The sequence below is a fragment of the Gopherus evgoodei genome, chromosome 1 (assembly GCF_007399415.2).
Source record: "Gopherus evgoodei ecotype Sinaloan lineage chromosome 1, rGopEvg1_v1.p, whole genome shotgun sequence".
NCBI lineage: Eukaryota > Metazoa > Chordata > Testudines > Testudinidae > Gopherus > Gopherus evgoodei.
The window spans coordinates 22307769-22330028 of NC_044322.1; the positions used below are offsets into that span (position 1 = coordinate 22307769).

Genomic DNA, 22260 nt, shown 5'->3' on the forward strand with positions numbered 1-22260 from the left:
AGTTTGCAGTCACGCCGGGCGCCTGTGTGTGGGGCGGGGGCGAGGGGGGAGGCGGGGCAGTGGGGGAGGGACCTGGCCGGCTGCTCTGAATCTCCTCCCCGCTTGGCCCGCGCCGACCCCTTCCCCCGCCTGCCCCAGCTCCTGGCGGGGCTGCGGGCCGGGGGCTGGCGAGAGATGGGGGAGTGGTGGGGGGGGGCGCTTTGCTGCCTCCAGCCCCGCCCGGCCGCCGCCCCGCAGCGCCTTCTGCTGGGGAGGCAGCGGGGCGGGGGAGCGCAGCCCGTTAAAGCCCTGCCCGCCGCCGAGCACCGCTAGTCTGCAGCGCCGGGGCACCCGGGGCGGGAGGGAAGGCGGCAGCCGGCGCTGCCATGGGGAGCCCGGGGCGCCCCAGCCCGTGCTAGGAGGAGGCGGGCGGGAGAAGGGGGCGCGGGCGGCCGCGATGCTGGGGAATGGCTCGCTGCGGAACTGCTGCGAGCTGGGCGGGCGAGGGGGCTTCGGCTTGGCGGGGCGGGAGGCGGCGGCCCGGCGGCCGGCCTGGGTGTGCCCGGCGCTGTCCAGCGTGCTGATCTTCACCACCGTGGTGGACATCGTGGGCAACCTGCTGGTCGTCGTCTCGGTCTTCAAGAACCGCAAGCTCCGGAACTCAGGTAAGAGGCTGGACGGGGCCGCTTCGGGCCACTTCCAGAGTCACCCCTGGACTCTGGCGTAGCCCTTTGCTGCCAAGCACGGGGCGGCTCCGCAAGTAGCCCCGCGCCGGGCCGGCTGGGGAGGGGGCTTCATACAACGGGCAGCCTGGTACTCAGCCCGAAACTATCCCGCTGCCTCTCCTGAACCCTTCAACTGGGCCACTCCCAGAGCTCTGCCCGGGCCCTCCCAACTCTGCTGAGCCCCGCAACTCAGTCCGGAAACCACGGCACTGGGCTGGCCCTACACTTGTGCCAATCCCTGTCCTCAGCCCGAACGAGCTGCTAAACCCGGCACTGGCTCCTAATGGGCAGCAAGTATATCTTAGCAACGCATCGGGTAATCTTAGTGCGGCGTGTGGTGCCGTGTGTTTTATAAGGATGCGGGGTAATAAAATAGCGTTTAAGGATTAACTGAAAGCTTTCCCCAAAACTGAACGGGAGGGAAATCTCTTTGTAGAGATTCAGACCTGTCTAAGGGTACTTTTGAGTGTGTGTGTGTGTGTGTGTGTAGGAGAGAGAGACTCAATCCACTGTCCGCGGGTTTATCAAATTCACAGTAATCTTCATATTTATTAACCAACGTTTTCTGCCGCCTGCTTGGTCATCCTTAAACACCAAATAAAGGGGATTTTTCGAATCGTGTGTGTGTTTATTTCTTGAGGTGATGTAACTGATAAACTTTCTGTTTGCCTCGCAGTTTATTCAGTTTGGGGTTGGCTAAAGATGCAGGTGGCTAGACATTTGTTTGCCCTACAGAACTAGACAGGGGGAGGAAATAAGTGGTACCCAGATGGGACTGCTTTGCCATGCCTCTTTTAGAATGACTTCCCATTCTTGTTTTATGTCGTTGAATGGACTTTTGTTATACCGCCTACGTGCTGTCTACAGCCTGATTCAGCCGAACAGGAGTTCATTTACAAGTGCTAAAAAGTTAGATTGTTCATAGGATATTTGCACTCAGTCGACTGTTAGGTATATGGATGTAATGGAAGGTGTTATTATCCCCACTAACTGCAGGGAACGAGATCGTTAGAGTTCCCATTACAAGCGGTTCCGGGACTTTATTGTTACTTCAGATCTTCAATGCATTATTGACGTGAAGGAACTCAGTCCTAAGTAACAAAACTTTGTCAAGACCAGATCCAAGTTAGGCGCAGAATGCCCCATACCATCTCTATGCTAAATGGGAGACTGCTTTGGTGCTACAAGAATTTTAGGTCAAAGAGATACATCGGGAGCCTCGCTATGAACCCTCCCTTTGTTAATAAAATATAGTTGGTAATATATCATTATGAAAGTACTTTAAGCATGCAGGTCTATTTCAGGGAGGTTCATTTCTTTTGAAAAGGTCTTTTCAGTGTTTTCTTGATTCACATTCATTGTGGATAGATCTTGAACTGAAGGAAATTGAGGAAAATTCAGTCCCTGTGTTAAATACAAAAAATGAAATAGTGTGTAAAGAGATGACATTTCAGTTCATTAAATGTTTATCGTTGGTGCTTTAACTATCTGTATGCATCCCCCCCAGTTGACAATGCAATACACTAGGTTTCATTTACTATAAGAATGGCTGAAATATCTCTTTATCTTATGTATTAACTTACCTGGTACAAATGGTATTCTTGTAGTTCAGCTGAAGCATAAGACTTGTACAAAGATCATTTCAGATGTGCAAAACTCTGGTTTATGTAACTTGACACTAGTAACTGCTATAGCTATACTGATTAGACTTGAATTGAACAGTAAGAGGCACTAAGAACTAGGTTGCCTTTGCTTTTCAAAGAAAAAATGCTTCTCTAGGAAGCAGAAATAAATGAAATTGGAAAGAATACAATATACAGAGCTATCATTACTATTCTGTTATCATTTGGTCAATACTTAGATACTATTATAATTTAAAAAAAGGAATCTGGCCTCTATCAGTTTCAGTAGGAAAAATAAATCAAAGGAACAGAAAAATGAAAATATAGGAACATAACCTATCAGGAAGATATTGAACTGAAAAAGGGATGATGCTGAGTTTTCATCTAAAAGCAGTTTTCTTTTAGCAAATGACTGTGTTTAGTCATCAATTGCCTAGTGACTTGATAAAATGTTTATATTTTAAGGGCAGGATGTGGATTAGAAGGCCATATAATATAGTACTGTTAAAACAATATGCTTCTATTGGGCTTTACTTCATGTAGAAATCTAATTAGTTAGGAGGAAGATAATGACATTTTCGTCCATATTTTAAAATTCCTCCTGTTACACTGAGGCCACCTGTACCTCTGCTGATGAGAAAATACTGTAAGTGGGGAGAGAAAACATCACAAAAACCTACCAGTCCTTAGACAAATAGATCTATCACTTATCAGAGCTCATAGATATGAATCACTGTAGCTTTGCATGACCCAAAGACTGAGAGAAGTGTCAATTCTGCTCTGAATAACCCTGGGGGTCTGGGAGTACACTGCTGTCACTAGTGCCCATTGGTTGATGAAAATGAATAGACCTTTGTTCACTCATCTTTGTGAAGCTCAGATGGACAGAAACATCAGGTCATAGAGGAGGAAGGATGATCAGGACTTCTGTGTAGGTAGGCTGATATGGTTTGCTTTGTTCATTTTACAGTGCACAGAAGTTACTGGTGAGTATGATAGTGGGAATAAACTTAAATTTAATTATCGAAGTGCATGGTGGTATCATAAGATGTCACTAGTTACAAGCATTATTTTCATAATAGAATTATTAATGCATATTATTAGGTCCAGTAGTGCCCACAAAGTGCTAGCAACAGTTTACAATTCATGAGGCCAAGCAACATGCTGAGGGTCAGGGAGAGGGACACCATAAACATTTATTTTCAATATACATATTCTCTTCTTAACCTTAAATATTTATCTACATGTGACTGTCCCACAAATTCATTTTTAGGCATCAGGAAACAATGACTCTTAAGGATGGATTTGAGGGGGTAGAGATAGGTAGAGGCTTATGGGTCAATTCAGTCAGATTTCCATGTGTAGAATGCAGAATGAAAGAAGGTGTGAAGATGACTGTGGGAGAATCAGAGAGATGGACATTCAAGACTATCACCATTAATGGAGTAGTAGAGAAGGTGTGGAATGCTAAGAATCAATTACTTTGGAGATGGAGGGAAGAAGAGAGAAGAGGCAGGAGTTGGAAAGATAGGTGGGTCAAGAGTTGACTTTTTGAAGTCACTGGAGCATAGGATTATAGAATCATAGAACTGTAAGGTTGGAAGGGACCTGAAGAGATCATCTGGCCCAGCCCTCTGCGTTAAGGTTCTGTTGGAGCCTATTTCAGTGCTTAACTATCCTTATAGTTAAGATATTAGGAAAAACTATCTAATCTCCCTTACTGCAGATTAGGCTCATTATTTCTTACCCCACCTTCCGTGGAGATGGGGAACAATGGATCACCATCCTTCTTGTAACAGCCCTTCACATATTTGAAGGCTTATCACATTTTCCCCATGTTCTTTTCTCAAGTCTAAATATGCCCAGTGTTTTTAACTTTTCATCCTAGGTCAGGGTTTCTAAAATTTTATCATTTTTGTTGCTCTCCTCTGTACTGTCTCTAAATTGTCCCAATCTTTCTGAAAGTCTGGTGCCCAGAACTGGACACAGTACTCCAGCTGAAGCTCACCAGTGTCAATAGAGTGGGACAATTACCCCTGTGTCTTACATACAACACTCCTGTTAATACAACCCAGAATGATAAGACTTTTTCCCAACTGCAGCCATTAACGCATATTCATCTGTGATCCACTCCAACTCCCAGATCCTTTTTTCAGCAGTACTGCTGCCTAGCCACCACATTTTATAGTTGTGCATTTGACTTTTCTTCCTAAGCATTGTACTTAGCACTTGTCTTTATTGAATTTCATCTTGTTGATTTTGAGCATCTTTGTAATTGTGAAGGGAAGGAGCAAAGGAGAGTCAGATATTGGGGAAGGTCAGGAGGTGATGAGAGTGGATGGCAATGGATGTCAGAGACAAGAGGGGCTGAGACAGTGGAAGGGTTAGAGGAGGAGAGCAGTCCAAAACTTTGGTGTTGGTGACAGGAGAAAAGGAGGACAGGGTGCTGGAAGAGAGAAAATAGGAGGAATTTTGGTCACCACTATATAGAAAAGATGTAGAGAAACTGAAAAGGATCCAGAAGCAAGCAACAAAGATGATCAAAGGGATGGAATGCAAGCCTTATGAGCAAAGGCTGAAGGAACTGGGCATGTTTTGTTTGGAAAGGGGCACATTAAGGGTGGCAGGGGAAACATGATAGAAGTCTTAAAATATTTGAAAGGCTGCCATAAAACAAATGGAGAAAAATTGTTCTCTCTTGCCACAGAAGGCAGGACAAGAGGCAATGGGTTCAAACTACAGCATAGCAGATTTATATTAAATCTCAGGAAAAACTTCTTAACTGTAAGAACAATAGGACAATGGAACACACTGCCTTGGGAAGTTGTGAAAGCTCCTTCACAGGAGCTTTTCAAAAAGAAACTGGATAGCCATCTGTCTTGGATGGCTTAGACACAACAAATATTGCATCTTGGCAGGGAGTTAAACTAGATGACCCTTGTGGTCCCTTCTAACACTGTGGTTCTATGAATGGGAGAGACCACTTCAGATCTTGACTACTTTCTCTCTGAAAAAGCTGGTGAACTCTTGTGTGGAGGCAGAGGGAGAGTTTTAGGATGTGAGATGAAGGTTACAACTAAGCAGTGTGGATTTAGGGAATAAAGAACCCAAGCTCAATTACTTTAACTAATATCACTAATAACCTTCTCTTCAGGAATCAAGACACCATTATGTCATAGCCCCCAGATTTAGACACACTGTTCTGTCTCAGGTTTTACTAAGATCCTGATAATTACAAATTGTTTAATTATGAATCATCCACCATACAGTTAAGGAATGATCAAAAGCAAATGTTTCACAGCCTTCGTATAATATGAGGCTCACAGAACTGAGTGAAATGAAATGCCCCATTAGCCTTTATATAGAAAAGTGTAGGTTGGTATTCATATTCAGCAGAAGAGGAGAGTCAAGGAAGTGTGGGGCATTGTTAGGACTGATGCTTTTAGGGCCTGATCTTTCTGTCCTACTACATTGGGAGTTTGGGCAGCATTACAACTGCAGGCTTGATGTCCATACTGAAGTCTGTTTCTCAATTGTGCTTGAGAGAAAGGGAATGAATTTGTGAAGGCTTTTTCTACTAATTCATATCTAATTGGTATGACTCCACACCACTTGTCCAGTTATGTAACTCTCGCCAGACTTTTTGTAAGATCCTGAGCAATTTCTGATCTCTATAAATGGTTCATTTTATAGAAATTAGTGCTTTTATATTGTCTAATTTTGAAAGAGAAATAATTTTATCCAACCTGTTGCAAAATTAAACAAAACTTCATATGTGGGAAAGATCAAATAAGCGAACTTGTTCTTTCGGTTTGACATAATGTACTGAATTTTCAGAAGTGACTAATGATTTTGGGTGCCTTAATCGTTGTTTGCCAATTTTGACATATCTTTAAAGGGGCCTCATTTTCAGCTGAACAGTCACCCTAAAAAATCAGGTCTCATTAAGATCATTAGTCACTTCTGAGACTTTCAGTCCATATTTATATAGACATAGATAACTCTACTATTCCAGTCCCAAACTAGCTCTTATATAGATATTAGTGCTCTCGAGATGAGAGAGACAAAGACAGAGACAGGCTCATAAGCAGCTGCTAGCACAATGGAACTCCAATCTAGATTGGGGTATCTAGAAGCTACTACTATATAAATAATAATAATTCCACTCTTTCCTCCATTCTTCCCTCCCAGAGTCATCAGAACACTGGTGTATATAGACATGTAATTAATTCTTGGTAGTCCATCAATCCGATGATGTCAAATGATGATTTGCACAGGACCTGTGCGTGAAAGCTTTTTAAGTGGTAGAGCCGTTGCACGGGAGCAATCCCACTCTCTTGACCTTAGAAGCCAGACACCAATGATACGAAAAATCGTCATGACTGGTAACTTCTTTGGTTGCAGTGGATGGCCCTGACATTTTTCGTGCCTCATCAAGCTCTTTGCTGTCCACAAAGCGTTGCAGTACCGCCTTCTTGGCTGTTGGATCTTAGTGATCTCTTTCACCCAGTCCGCCGGAACTGACGTCACATGCAGGGTAGGCATATCCCTAATTCACTGAGGGTTTGAGTCCCATCAGTTACACTCACCTGGTTTAGCCGACCTGTCGAAGCCGTTGCCCGGGGTGTGGCCACTGCGCATGCTGCAGCTACTTGGAGCCACAAGTGAGAGCTGAGTGACAGATGGGGACCAAAGTGGACAGACCACCGCCGAAGGGTTACGACAAGTCCCCCCATCAGAGGTACCACCCCTCCCTGGGCACCCCCTACACCCCTGACATGTAATTATATATCTATATATACACATATTATGTACATGTCTGCATAAATGGTTATTTCTATATGTAAATATATACACATCTGTAGAAAATAAAACATTCCTGCACATGGTATTTTAACAATTTTGGCATTCAACTTCCTACTAAATAAACTTTAAAAAATGTAATTGTGACTTGTGCTTTTCTTCTTCATTTTCCCATTTCTCATCATTCACACCACATTCTTTCCTATTTCTTTACATACGGGTGTATATTCTCCTCCATTATGATTTGTAGCCTTCCCTTATTCCTCATTTCTCCCTACATCTCCCTTCATTTTTCCCCTGCATTGTGTTCTCTCCCTTCTTTTCCATGTTCTCTCTCACATCTAATTTCCACTCTCTGTATCGCCTTTTTTTTTCCCCATCCCAGGCTCTCTGCACCTGTCCTTTCTTACCCACTCAATTGTACTGCTACTCTTTTCTAGCCATCAACATCAATCTGTCATCTCACCTCTACATTCCCCCACGTGTCCTTCACTCACCCCTTCCCATCCCCAAAACACTGATCCCTTACAGCATTCTGTTTCTCTCCCTTTCCTCCCTCCATCAAGACTCTCTCCCTTCTTTCCCCACCAGCCCACTCTTTCTACCCATCGTTAGTAAGCTAAACACAGTACGTCTCTGTTTTCTGGGAGATGGGATGGGAGAAGATTCCCAGTGCCATGTTCTCTTCCATGTCAGCTAGTTCAAAAAGTAACTACAGTTGAGTCACTGGTTTTGAGACATTAATTTTAATGAGCATTGGGTGCCTAAATACTTTTCAAGATCTAGGCCTAAGTGATAATGACTGAAATCTTTGCCCTATGGGAGTTTTGCCATTAACTTCAAAGGGCTAAGATTTCACCCAGTGATAACAATATAATCCACTTCAATGTTGCTGGAGAAGGGTGTGTATCAAAAGCTAACACTTTGACCAAACTTTATTTATTTATAGAGCTGGCATAAATCAGCATAACTTCATTACAGTAAATAGATATATGCCAATTTACATCAGCTGAGGATCTGATCCTTTATTTTTATTTATTTTTTAAAGAGGAAGCTAGTCAAAAAGACCCTAACATTGAAAATAAGGACATTAAACTCCTTAGACTCAACATGGAGGCTATTTAAACAGCTAGAGTCGAGTCATAAAAGGCATACATACCCTTAAACAAGAAAGGAAGCGAAAAACCTAGTCTGGGTAAATGACAAGTTACAAGAGGGCATTTGAGCTAAAGAGAAAGTGGAAATCCAACCCAAGAGGAGCCAACAGAAATGTGTATAAACTCTAGCAGGTAACACATAGGCTAGAAATCAGAGTGCAAAGAGGGAATTTGAAGAGCAGAGAAGTAAAACCAAATAAGATTATATATCTATATTATTTATCAGAAGCAGGAAGCCCACAAGATAATCAGTAGATCATGTGGGCTACTAGGGGTTACAAGGAACACCCAATACCATAAGGACATTGGTGAGAAACTAAATGACTATTTCAGATCAGTCTTTGCCACAGACAATGGTGGGGAGTTAACTAGTCTTTTCAGACAATAAAGAGAATGTACTGCTAGAGAATGGATACAAAACAATGAATGGGCTAGTGAAGGGAGATCAGGATCTTCTGTTCTCATAACATAAGAACCAGGGGATGTTCAATGAAAGTGAAAGACAAAAAATTCTAAACAAAAAAAAAAAAGAAAAGAAAAAGAAAAAGGAAATACTTTTTCACACACTGTGTAATTGGACTATGGAACTCTGCCACAGTAATGTATAGAGACCACACATTTAGCAAGATTCAAAGCGGGGTTGAACATTTGTAAGGAGCCATTCATAGTAATAGCTAATGTGAACAAAAAATATGAGAGGGATATAAAACTCATGTTAACAGATTTAAATAAATCTCTAAAAATTAGGGATTATGATTAGACTATAATTCAGGGGCAGATTATCTGACATCTGCTACTGCAGGATTTTTTGGATCTTCCTATGAATTATCAGGTGCTGGCTATTGTCAGACGGGATACTGGACTAGATAGGCTATGGGTCTGATACAGTATGGCAATTCCTATGTAGCTGAGGTGTCAAAAAGAAAGGTGGTAGAATGTAGTGCTAAATGAATGTGGAACAAGCTACCACGATCAGATTCCTGGGTCTTGAATTAATTTAAGAATGGAGTGCTGAACCCTAATGCAAATATGCAATCCTCTCTACTCTGGAGGACTTGAAGGTAGCAAATGTTGTGCCTTATCTTTAAGTAAGACATGAGGTGAGCCTGGCAATTACAGATCCGTGAGCCTTACTGCGGGCAAAATGTTTGAATGATCATTAAAAAAAATCACAATGATAAAATACCTAGATGAATATGATACAGGGATTTCTTGCACTTTCTGAAGCAACTAGTACTGGTTACTCTCAGACAGGATGTGGAACTAGGCGGAGTTCTGAAATGATCTTGTATGGCAACTCCTCTGTGTCTTGGCATCTCCCCATGGACTCTGGAAAGGCTGCCCCTTTACAGTGCTTTCTGACTTCCACAGAATGTTCACTCTACAAGAGAGCTCCAATCCTGGCCAAACCCAGAGGATCTGCTGAGTATTCAGTGGTGTCACTGCAGATGCTTTGACACATTGATTCAGAGAGCGAAGATGCCAGATGCTTTCTACAAGGAGTAATGAAAATCATTTTTAAAGGGGGGATTTTTCTTCTAATTTTTTAACTGCTTAATATTTCAGATTGTGACATGAGCCACCTTGGGCCAGTTTGTCATACAGAGCCAGATCCAATTGCCACTGAAGTCAATGGCAGTCTTTCCATGGACTTTAGGATGAGTTCGATTGGACCCATATTGAGTACCAATGTCCTAGGGAGCTCACCAAAGTTAGGTAGCAAACTAGGGAAATGTGGTCTACATGAAGTTATTATAAGGTGCAGGGCCAGCTCTGGCTTTTTTGCCGCCCCAAACAAAAAAGAAAAGGGATGGGCGCATCGGAGCGGCAAAGCAGGGGAAAAAAAATAACAAAAAAACACACAGCGTGGCCGGAGCGGCAAAGCAGGGGGCGGGAGGACAAAAAATGGTGCGGCTGGAACTGCAAAGCAGGGGGGAAAAAGAATCTGCAGCACAGCCGGAGCGGTAAAGTGGGGGGCGGAAAAAACAAAAAACACGGCACAGCTGGAGTGGCAAAGCAGGTGAAACAAAAAAACCAAACCGGCAGTGTGGCAAAGCCTGAGGGGGGAACAAAACAAAAACACAGCACGGCTGGGGCGGCAAAGTGGGTGGGCGGGGGGGATGGAGAGTGACGTGGCCAGCAAAGCAGGGAAAACTAAAACAAAAAACCTCTACAGGGCAGCCAGAGTCAGGGTACAGGGGGACTCCCTGTGCTGCAGAATGCGCGCCTGGTCTAGTGGGGGGGAGGAGAAGGGAACATGGAAGAGAGAAAGAAGGGGGGCGGCCAGCGCTTCAGCAGGGTGCTCACCCCTCGGCCCCGATCGCCACACCGGCTGCCGGGAGGGCTCCGCGCTGCTCCGGTCAGCAGGGAGGGAAGGACAGGGGCTGCCCTGCTGAGTTTGGTGCAGGGTGCTCCCTTCCTCCGCCCCCTACAGGGCGGCCAGAGCAGCAAACAAACAAACAAACAAAAGGTGGCCATGCCCCCCTAGGATTGGACAGAATGCCCCCCGCTAGAAGCTGCCGCCCCAAGCACCAGCTTGCTCAGCTGGTGCCTGGAGGTGGCCCTGATAAGGTGGGTGCACAATTTGTTGAAAGAGCATACTCAAAGAGTAGTTATGAATTCTTTGCTGTTAAATTGGAAGGGTGTTTTTAATGAGATCCCAGAGGGGTCAGTCCTGGGTCCACCACTATTCAATATTTTCATTAATGACTTAGATAGTGAAGTGGAGAGTATGTTCAGAAAGGAAAAATCAAATTTACAACTATAAAAGGAGGAATAACTGGCTCAGTGGTAGTGCTACTGAAAAGAATCTGGGGGTTATAGCGGATCACAAATTGAATATGAATCAACAGTGTGATGCAGTTGCGAAAAGGACTAATACCATTCTGGAATGTATTAATAAGAGTGTTCTAAATAAGCCAAAGGAAGTAATAATCCTGTTATACTTGGCACTAGTGTGGCCTCAGCTGGAATACTATGTCCAACTCTGGATGACACATTTTAATAAAAGCAGCAAAGAATCCTGTGGCACCTTATAGACTAACAGACGTTTTGGAGCATGAGCTTTCGTGGGTGAATACCCACTTCTTCAGATGCAGACATGCATCTGAAGAAGTGGGTATTCACCCACGAAAGCTCATGCTCCAAAACATCTGTTAGTCTTATAAGGTGCCACAGGATTCTTTGCTGCTTTTACAGATCCAGACTAACACGACTACCCCTCTGATACTTGACATTTTAATAAAGATGTGGACAAATTGGAGAGAGTCCAGAGGAGAGCAACAAAAACGATAAAAGGTTTAGAAAATATGATGTAAGAGGAAAGGTTAAAAAAACTTGGCATGTATAGTCCTGAGAAAAGAAGACTAGGGGCTGGGGGGAACGACTTGAAAACAGTCTTCAAACGTGTTAAGGGCAGTTATAAAGACAACAGTGATCAATTGTTCTCCATGTCCACTGGAGGTAGGACAAGAAGTAATGGGCTTAATCTGCAGCAAGGGAGATTTAGGTTAGATATTTGGAAAAAACTTTCTAACTATAAGGGTAGTTAAACTCTGGGATAGGCTTCCAAGGGAGGTTGTGGAATCCCCATCACAAGAGGTTTTTAAAAACAGGTCAGACAAACACGTGTCAGGGACAGTCAACATTTACTTGATCTTGCAGTAGTGTAGGGGGCTGGACTTGATGATTTCTCTAGGTCCCTTCTGGACCTACATTTCTATAATTCTAGATATTAGCCTCTCAGGTCAAGGAAATTATATTTATATTTCCTTCTAAAATGCTGTTCAGACAAATGGTGAAGTGCGGAAATGAATAAGTTCTAGCATATTGACTTGTTCCAAGGAGGACAAGTGACATTGACCTCAGAAAACATAAGACGGTAGCAACTTGGTAGTACCCCACCCTAGACTGATTTACCAAAAACTTTGCCTAAGTGGCAGAAAGTGTGCTACAGGATGTAATTTTCCACACCTCAATGTCTGATTTTCATTAATCCATTATCTTTTCAGTCCTGAAACTTCTACCTTAACATGGGACATAAAAACAGAATTCCCAGTAACTATAATAAATGGAGATGTTATGGCTAATTCTCTGCTGGCTATGCCAATTGATAACTGAGAAATGGCCCATGATGTCTGGTATCCCCAAATTTACGTTTGGACTTAGCGCTAGCAAGTACAAAGTGTGAGTGATGTTAGGATGGTTAACATTTTCCTGTAATTTCAGCTAAACAGGAAATATATTAAACTCAGGGATGAAACAGCCACATCTTCTATTTGGCACCAGGTAATATTATCCTAGCTCTGTCCTTGTGTACCCGCACTGACAGAGGAGAATGAGAAATACCATGAAAAGTCAGCTTTCCAGGATATTCTGCAGTGCTCAATTTGTAATGAAAGAGGTGCCAGGGTTCATGCAAGTAGATGCCGGGGCTCGAGCAAGTTTTTTACTTTTATAACTAAAACTCAAGCCCTGTGGTGCAAGGGCAATGAACTACCAAGCCTACGGATGCCGGAGCTTGGTCCTGGCACAGATTAAGCACTGATATTTTGAAGTCTGCACCATACATAGGTGGAGTATGGACTGCTGCTTTTTTCCTTTTTTAATTGCAAATGAGCTACTTGAACATTTGATTAAGCTATTTGATAATAGCCACTAAACAAATTGTGCAGTAAAATCCCTCACTCGATATCATTAAATTTGCCTGAATGTTTATATTTTATCCAGTTCACTTCCTGTGTTTAAATATTATTTATGTAAACCTTGTATCCAGCTTATATTTTGTATTTAAATACCAATATCATGATTCTGCTTATGTTTTATGTTGCTCCCACAAACATTGACTCTGTCTTGCAATAAAATAACATCCTTCACATTCGGCAAGACAATCATAAAAATGTTGCATGCAAAAGTTAGCTGTTTGGCTAATAATAGTGGGTAAAATAAGGATCCCAATATCAGCTTTGCAAATATAACTCTGTTTACCAACTATAAATCTTGAGCTGCTTTCTAAGGGTAAAATTCATTCCTGTGTAAAGTACTTACACAAAACTCTATGCATTGCATAAACCTCAATTTTAAGATTTAAAGCTCTATCCACCTCCCATTGACACTAATGAAAAGATTTAATTGGCGTCAATGGGAGATGGATTTGGCCCTTAATTTGAGTTTGAGCACTGAAAAATTAGATCAATCTAGTTACTTCTTGCAGGGGTGTGAGAAATTTACATCCCTGAGCACCATGCTTAGGTCAACCTAACTCCGGGTGTTGACACAGCTAGGTCAACAGAAGAATTTTTCCATTGACCTAGCTACCTTTTCTTGAAGGGGTAGATTAACTATAATGGGAAAAAAAACCCTTCCACTAGTGTAGGACACGTCTACGCTACAGTAGCACAACTCCAGTGCTAGAATGTATAAATGTTGAAGAGGGTTTTGCATGAATCCTATATCATCTCTCTGTATTTATGTCTCTGTCCAATATATCTAGGTACTTATTATATTTCATTCGTCACCATGGTATTGAAGCAGTCATATTAGTGGCTTTTATATCTGCAGCCTCTTTACTGGCTTTTATATCTGCACAAGTTTAAAGTGATGTGAATAGTCTAACTATTGAATGAAGTTAATTTGAATATACATACTAAGCTGTGTTGGAGAACCTTTGAAAGATTGGTTGTGGTTTTGATAATTATCCACATGTTCAGAGATCATTTGAACTGCAGTAGCAGGCTGGAAATCTTGCAACAACATTTCTCAAAAGATTCCACTCCTTTTGGGCCCAGAGAAGATAACCTCTTGCATAGTATTTTAGCAATCTGGGTGCAACTGTCACCTGTGAGTGCACAGGCATTTCAGAAGGAAAATATTGTCCATAGACTTCAGAAGCACAAAAAAGTTTTGGTCCTAAAAACAAATGAGCTGGAAAGGAGGATGTGGGTCATATTGTTAATTATTAGTAGTGGTACCTAGAAGCTCTATTCATGTTCTTCCAGCTGGCATAAAATAGAGCTGTCTGGTGATTGATCTTTTTTATACTAAGTACTTGGACAATGGTTAGATGGTTCCAAGATCAGGGACCATAAAATAGCACTTGAGCTGCACCAAGTGTGTCTCAGAATCATCCCAGGATCTGTCCCTTTATATATTTCACCCTTCCCCCCCCCCACCATTCATATCTAGTAGCGACAAAGTCATTTCAAAGAAGGAAGAACATTTAGAAGTCTGACTTGTCCATCTCTTCTCCTTGTTACTAGTGTCAGAAAAACATACACAACTGAAGAAGCAGGGAAACTTACAGATGGTTTCAGGAAGAATTATGGTAAATATTTTCTAAGTAGAACATTTATTGAGCATTCTTAACTGACAGGATAAAATGTACCTCGTGTCTGTAGATCTTTTGTAATGAATGATGAAAGTCACTAGTGAACCATATCATTGAAACTGTACATTCTGAGGCTATAAGCAATATTTATGGAGCAAAATGCTGGCTTCACACTCATCTTTGTCTTACAAGGAGAATGTAATCATTCTTTCCATGACACTTCAAACTGGGGTGAAGGAATGTTTTATATATTAGAAGAACAACGAGTCCTATTAAATCCTCCAAGCCAGGGCTCAATGTAGCCATTACTTAGAGGCGGTGAATCATCAACTTGACCACTCTACATATATATAGCATCCCTTCCTATTGATTTCCGTTTGTCTTTAGAGTGTGTAAAGTGCCATGCCTTTTCAGTGTAGAAATCTCTTAAGAATATCATCGGTGCTACCAGTATTAAGGGTGGGATATTCAAATATGCCTATGTGATTTAGGAGTAAAGTCAGGACATTTAGGTGCTTTGGAAAATTTTGCCCTAAATGCATAATAATCCAGCTCTTCACAGAGAGTCATTTTTAGTTGGGCTTTCTGATAAGATCGTGCTGCTGTCTAACAGCGTCACATTCACACATTTAGGGGTAAAGTAGCTGCTCATTTCAATCAGACCAGATCCTGGTTGCAGCAGTGTCTACATCATGGAGCTTACACAAACTGCCTGGGTGGGTTCTTCAGCTGTGGTTACCTGTGTTAAAGTGGGGGTAGGTCCCGGAACAGCCTTACCTCAAAGCCAGTGAGAAAGAGCAAATGGGCCGTGCCCTGAAGAGGTATTTTCTAGATGACAGAGAATTTAGTCTCCAGGGCCATCAAACATGACAAGGGCCTAACTCTGCAATAGGTCTCCAGCTCAGCTCAGGAGCTCTGGAGCTGCAAGACAGCCAGGGCCGGCGCTAGGTTTTTTTTACCACCCCAAGCAAAAAAATTTTTGACTGCCCCCAACCCCAGCCCTGGTCTCTCACCCCCGCCCACCAGTGCCTTCCCCCATCCGCTCCCTGCTGCCCCAGCCCTGGGCTCTCTCTCCTTCCCACACCACCACAGCCCTGGGCTTCCTCTCCCTCCCACCCCTCCCCTGCCGCCCCAGCGCTGGGCTCTCCCCCCCACCCCACCCCATCCCCTGCCACCCCAGCCCTGGGCTCCCCCCTTGCCTCCAGCTGGTCCAGCACTGGCAGGGTTGGGGTAAGCAGCGGGGCTCCCAAGCCACACCTCAGCCCAGGGTCCCTCCAGCAAGGACTCCCTCCTCCAGGACTGGCTGGGACCAGGGAGGGCAGAGCTAGGGCACCTCCCTGGCAGGGGACTGAGGAGCTGGGGCAGGGTAGCCCCAGAAGGATTGGAGTCCCGGAGAGTGGGATGCTGGCCCCACACGGCAGTGCCCTGCCCTCTATGGCCCCACTTCTTCTGTTGCTTCTGGCCACCCTGACGCAGTCCCTGGGTAGCTCGGGCCTCTTCGCTAAGCCCTGGCTGCAGCGCTGGGGGGGCGGCCGCCCAGTGGCATTTGCACGCAGCTCCATCTGCCCTGTGGGGTGGCCCCCTGCCTGAGTGTCCCCTGCTCGGAGCCTGCCAGGCCCAGCCACAAGGTGCAGGCTCTGCTCCCCCGCCGCGTGAACTGCAGCGGCCCTAGGGCACAATGCACTGCTGCTGCCAGGACCAGCTCTAGGCTTTTGCCACCCGAAGCAAAAAAAAAAAATGGCCAGAATGCCACCCCTGAAACATGCTTGGTTTGTTGGTGCCTAGAGCCAGCCCTGAAGACAGCAAAAGCTACCTTCAGGAGCGGTTCTGGCAGCTGGACAAGCCAGAGGACATGCCCTCTTATGTGCAGCTGAATGGTATATGGTGCCAGGGCAGCAGCATGGACCTGGACAAGGACATCTGAAAGACCCCACCCCAGCCACGACAGGAAAGATCTGGAAGCAACTGAAGCTGGGCAGAGCAGAGATAAACAGCAGCAAGAGACCAGGGATAGTTAAATTCAAAGAGCAGGTGTTATGAAGGGCAAAATCATTCACAAATACAAGTCATTCTGCTGCCATCCATTCCCAAACCATGGTCTTCACAGACCCAGCCAGAAATCACCCTTCAGGACAACGAGGATTCAAAAAAGCCCTATGACTTCCAGCAGATGAAGAAGCAGTACTTTGCTAGAGAGGATAAGGAGGAGGAACAGGAAGGCGAAGGAAGTGGGTTTAAAGGAGGCTCCCAGGATGCCTCATCGGAGAATGAGGGGAAGCAACAGCTGGGTGGGGAGTCCTATCCAGACAGGCATGAAGACAAGATCCTGTGCCAAGAAGCCAGGTTGCCCAGTGTGCAGGAGCCCCCATAGAGGAGCAAAGTGTATGACCAGTGGTCCCTGGAGCAGCACATGCACCTTCATGTGGCCTATGCAACAACTCCTTCACCGGGCACAAGAAATTCCAGGCCCACCAGCTCAGCCACAACATGGGGCAGTGATGATCCCAGATCCAGCAGCTAACCAGTGCTGCTGGGTCCAGGCAAGCCCAGCTGGTGCCAGGATCAGCACGGCTGGAGGCAGAACAACCTCCAGACCAGCTTGTCCAGGCCCACATCAACCTACCTGGGACAGTTTTCAAAGAAGCATTCTCTGCCCACCTGGACCCACCTTGACCGGGGTCAGAGGAGAATGGCTATCCTGGCAGTAGCTTGCCACTGGCTGATGAGGGAAGCATCTGTCTCTGTGCACTTATCCAGTCTTTCACCTCATGTGCTGACTTTAAATAGGCCTTTCCTAACTCAGTGTGCTTAAAAAGGAAACTAAGTGATGTTTATTTTGGGTTGTCCATTTGCTTACATTGTAGGAAACAGCTTTGTAGGAGGTATGTCCTCTATGAGCTGCCTTCATGCTGAATGTGTCTAGCTGCTCTGCTCCTATTAAGCAGGCAGGTGCTCCCAGGTACCCCATCTGTTGCTAATCATGTTCTGGGCCAGATCTTCAGTAGAGCTGGTTGGGAATTTTTCAAGGAAATGTTTTGGCAATTCCTTGAAAACAAATCTGTTTGCAGGAAAGAGTTGATTTCAATGAATCTTCAAAATTGTCACAACAGCCCCATTTGACATTTTCAATACTAAAAATTGTGGGTTTTCATTTCAAAATGATTTTCTGTTAAGAAATTTAAATTAATTTGACCTTTTTTAAAAATAATATTCTATGTGAGAACTAAATGTTTCAAAATGATTGAAGTGAAGCATTTAGATTAACCCAAACTGATTTTTTTCTTCCGGATTCTCAGTTTGCAAAAATTGTTAAGATCTTGACTCTGTCCCAGTTCAGGATAGGAAAAATGTTCAGAATCTGATTTTTTTTCCTGGGATAGGAAAAGAGTTTCTTGCCCAGCTCTAATCCTCAGAGGTGTTGTGCTCCTTGCAAGTCTCCTTTCAAATTGTCTCTTCTCAGGGTCAGGTCCTCTGTATGTGACGGCCTAACATTGCATGCATCTGAGACTCCAGTATGCTTTTACTTGGTCCTGCCTCTGTGCAGAGAGCTGGACTTGATCACTTCTTGAGGTCCCTTCCAGCCCTTCATTTTATAACTCTATGGGAGCACTGCATACAGTATTTCCCTTCCAGCAAAACAAAAAATGCTATATTGGTCCTATTGCTCCCAGCTACACTGACTTGACAGTGCCAGGGGAGCGGCAGCCTAACAGGAAAAAGTTGCCAGTTTGTCTCTACAGTGTTGCCTGTGGATTTTCATGTAAATCCAGAGCTGTGCTGACTGAAACCTACCCACCAGTCCCAGTCATCCAACAGGATGGAACCTTTCAACAGCACAAAGTTCATTCAATTGACAGATAAACAAACTCCGATTTTATTACAATCCTCTAAAAACATTCCAATGCCCACAGGATTTCAACACTTCATTAAGCTAAATCAGTGGTTCCCAGACTTTTTCAGGGCACAACCCTCTTTAGGTTCATCTCTGTTAATTTGACCCCAGGGGTCTGAGGTGTTTTGTTTTTTTTTGAAAATTAAAAGCACAAAAAATCATTTCCAGACCACTCCCCTACTCCAAACATGGCAATAATGTGATCCTACATTTATATTAAAAGTTGTAAATAGGGTTACAAAAACTGGCCACTGGCTCCACCATACTAACCCTTCTATTGCCCTCTCAGACACCCCTCCCAAACCTGCAGCCTGATGCCCCTGACCCATAAAGCTCCATACCCACTCCCTCCCAGGAGTCTCCCTCAATCTTCAAGGGAAGGTGAGCCCCCCTGAAGTCACCTAGACACATGAGCCCCTGACTGCTGCTTTCCTCCTCCCACCACCACGAGCCCCTACATCCACAACCAACCTCCTTCTAGGAACCTCAGCCATCGAGGGAGCCCTGGTGCTGCCCCAGCAGCACTCTCTGTGCCCATGTGATTTGCATGTCAGTTGCTATGCAGCAGTCAGCACCTCCATGTTTGCGTGAAAGTTCACATTGGTTGCAACGTGACAGCATGTGTTTTTATTTCTCTCCCCCCCTACACTTTTTACAAATGCTTTCTTACATTTTCTTCTCCCATTTACCTCCCCCCTGTTATTTTTTTTAACATCTCATGAAACTCTCCCTGGTACCTACACATCAGGAAATGCCAGGCTAAGTGTTTGATTTCTCACCCCCAATGTTATGACAAAGTAAATTTACAAGCCCATCACAAACAAAGAACTTTTGTTATAAATGTCAATGACCGTATATAATATGTCACACTTTATTGCATTCATTCATGCAATTTTGTTAAATAGAACAATCTGACATCCTGGTATCGTACTGGAATGTTAAAATAAACTACCTTACAATTAGGAGCCAGGACAAAACACTCCTCTGGGACTTGATCCAGTGAGAGACCATGCACCTCCCTGAGACAGTTACAGCACCCTTCAGGAACAAGCTCTTAATGAAATACAACAGAACCTTATTAGTGTGCTGTGTGTGCAAAGCCCTACTGAGTAAATATCCGGGAAGGCCAAAGGCACGTCCATGCTGTAGCTGGGGGTCTGATTTGCAGCTCATGTAGATGTACCCGCACCAGCTATAGTCTAACTAACTTGCTAAACATGGCATTGAGGACATGGTGGTGAGGGGTTTGGCAGAAACTGTATAAGTGAGTCTGTACCCAGGGTGGGGTGTCAAGTGAACTTGTGCAGCCCGCACTGAAGCCTGTACCGCTGCATCCTCACTGATATTTTTAGCGAGCTAGCTAGATTACAGCTAGCATGGATATGTCTACATGAACACCAAATCACCCACCCAACTGCAATGTAGACCTAAGAGACAGAATTCTGGAATCTTACTCTGAGGCCACAAAATACAGTGTATAAGCTTCACTAAAATACCTTAATCCCATGGTCCCCAAACTTTTCATATCATGCCCCCCCTTAATCCTGTCTGTGTCACCATCCCGTCCACCCCAGGAGCAGAGGCTCGGAGCTGGGCTGTGGCTCAGGATGGCAGGGGGCCGCAGCTGGGAGCCGTGACTGGGGTTGGGAGCTGGGATCCGAGGCTGGGGTAGAGTGGCACTGTGTGGTGTTCTCTCCCCACCCCTCCCACCCTCATGCGGGCTAACCCCATGCCCTGCCACTCTCCCCTGAACATTCCTCCACACTGCCCCTGGGAGGGGGCTCACCCCACAGTTTGGGGACCTCTGCCTTAATCAGAACTTGAATCTTCACCTAGAACTCCTCTCTGGACCTGACCCTGCAGAGCACTATTGTAGCTAAGGTAAACAGGTTTATGTTTGCTTTCGTGCCCGCACTGTGAATAAGCACTCCCTCCTACACTCTCGGTATGAAAGGCAACTAACTTTCCTTTACTGAAATGGCTCAGCAAATGGTACATTGTGAAGCCACCTAAGTAGTAAGTACTGCTGCACATCTACAGTCAGTCCACTGAGAATGTGAGTTCTATGGCACACGACCATGTCTTCCTTTGCAATCGGTGCAATGCCAAACACATTGTTCACATTTAACAAATATAAAACAACAAAGAGAATGAGATTTTCAGAAGCGCTCTGCATCCAACTGTTCCCACTTAGGCACCGAAATGAAGAGGCTACATTTTCAAAAGTGCTTGGCAACTCTTACTCTCCATAGGATCATCTGGTTGGGAAATACAGCCCACAGCTCCAACCTCCAACCCAACTATTAGCAAATTTGTTCATACCCACTATCCAGAGATACAGAATGCAGGAAAAAGGAGATGTGCTTTTGAACCTAAAGGAGTTCCATTGCAGGGACATGAATGCTTTCCCACAGCATACAAAAATTAAGACCTGCTGATGAAAAAAAAACAAAACAGCACAGCTAGGGACTCTGGCAGCATTGGCATTATTCCCATTACTGCTACTGTCAGTCAGGATGAAAAAGTAGTATAGTCAACACACTAAAATGAGGTTAAGGGTCTGATTCAGACCAAGGAAAGCAAGTACACTTTGAGTCAAGGAGACAATTTTCCCTTAATTTACCCAATTGGGCCAACATCATTCTAAATGTAATACCATTTAAATCAATGCTGTTGCACTGGGAAGGAGTCTGCTCGCATATGTTGCTCAGGCAGAGTATACAAGTTGTAAATAGTCTGCAGTGGATTGAGGGAGAATTCCCTTGGTGCAGGCAGTGCTGAACCACTGTGAGTGGGCCTGCAATGGACCCTGCAAGTGCCAGTGGCTAAAGTGTGTGAGCCATAGTTCATGCAGTTACGGTTTTCGTGTCTTATGCCACAAAACACAGGCAGCACCAGGAGGCTGCCATAACTTAAAGCTGCTGCCAAGGCTGCCTAAAACTAACCGAAATGCCATTTTAGCCCCAAGAATCTAACCCATTTGGTTTACTTATTGGAAATGGGCAGTCTCACAATACCATGATGGTATGTGTTAAGGATGGAGTGCTAGTGTAAACTCTAACTCCTGCATCTGTGGGATTAGAAGAAACTTGAAACAGTAGTTTAATATCTTTGATTCCCTTCAATTCTGCAGGTATAAGCTAACCAGGGTTAGGCTTGATCAGTGCTTTGATAAGAGACATCCCAGGAAAATGCAAGATGCTGTAAAATATGCTATTGGTGACTGAGTAGGTATCACTCTTTCCTCTGATTCACTACTGAGCCAATGTCCCAGCATAACACTATACATTTCCCACAGTGCACTAACCTATATTGTTTAAAAGGCAGTATGTAATCATGTCATTAAATGTTGTATTGATTGGGGGAAGAGTCATCAGCTTGTATAAATTGGTCTAGCTCCAAATGAGCCACACAAGCTGAGGATCTGGCCCAAAGTTGCATATACAAGCTTAGCGTTTGTGTTAGGTAATAAAGCAAGTCCTCACTCACCTCTCCAACACCCGAGGTTGTGCGGAGTTGGAATATGGGCCCACAATTCTGTCAGAGACCAGACACAAATGCGTTGATCAACGGGCACACACTACCCCAAAAGCTTTAGAATAAGTGTGGCCCCTTTATTAGGGGTGGGCATCAATATTTATACACAGAAGTAAACAAAGTGATTAACAAAAGATAATGGTCATGCATAATCAATCAAGATTTTACAGGAAGAGCAAGTTTAAGAAGTAAATGCATAGAGATAAAAGGCTAATGGCTA

General features: G+C 44.2%; 1 protein-coding gene across 1 annotated transcript in view; it reads left to right on the forward strand.

Annotated features, from left to right (window-relative positions):
* Nucleotides 1–436: 436 nt before the first annotated feature.
* Nucleotides 437–22260, forward strand: part of MTNR1B (melatonin receptor 1B) — a 60034-nt gene continuing 38210 nt past the window's right edge. Inside the window, exon 1 of the mRNA XM_030550902.1 lies at nt 437–644. Within this exon, the coding sequence (XP_030406762.1) occupies nt 437–644 (208 nt within the window). The remainder of the gene's footprint in view (nt 645–22260) is intronic.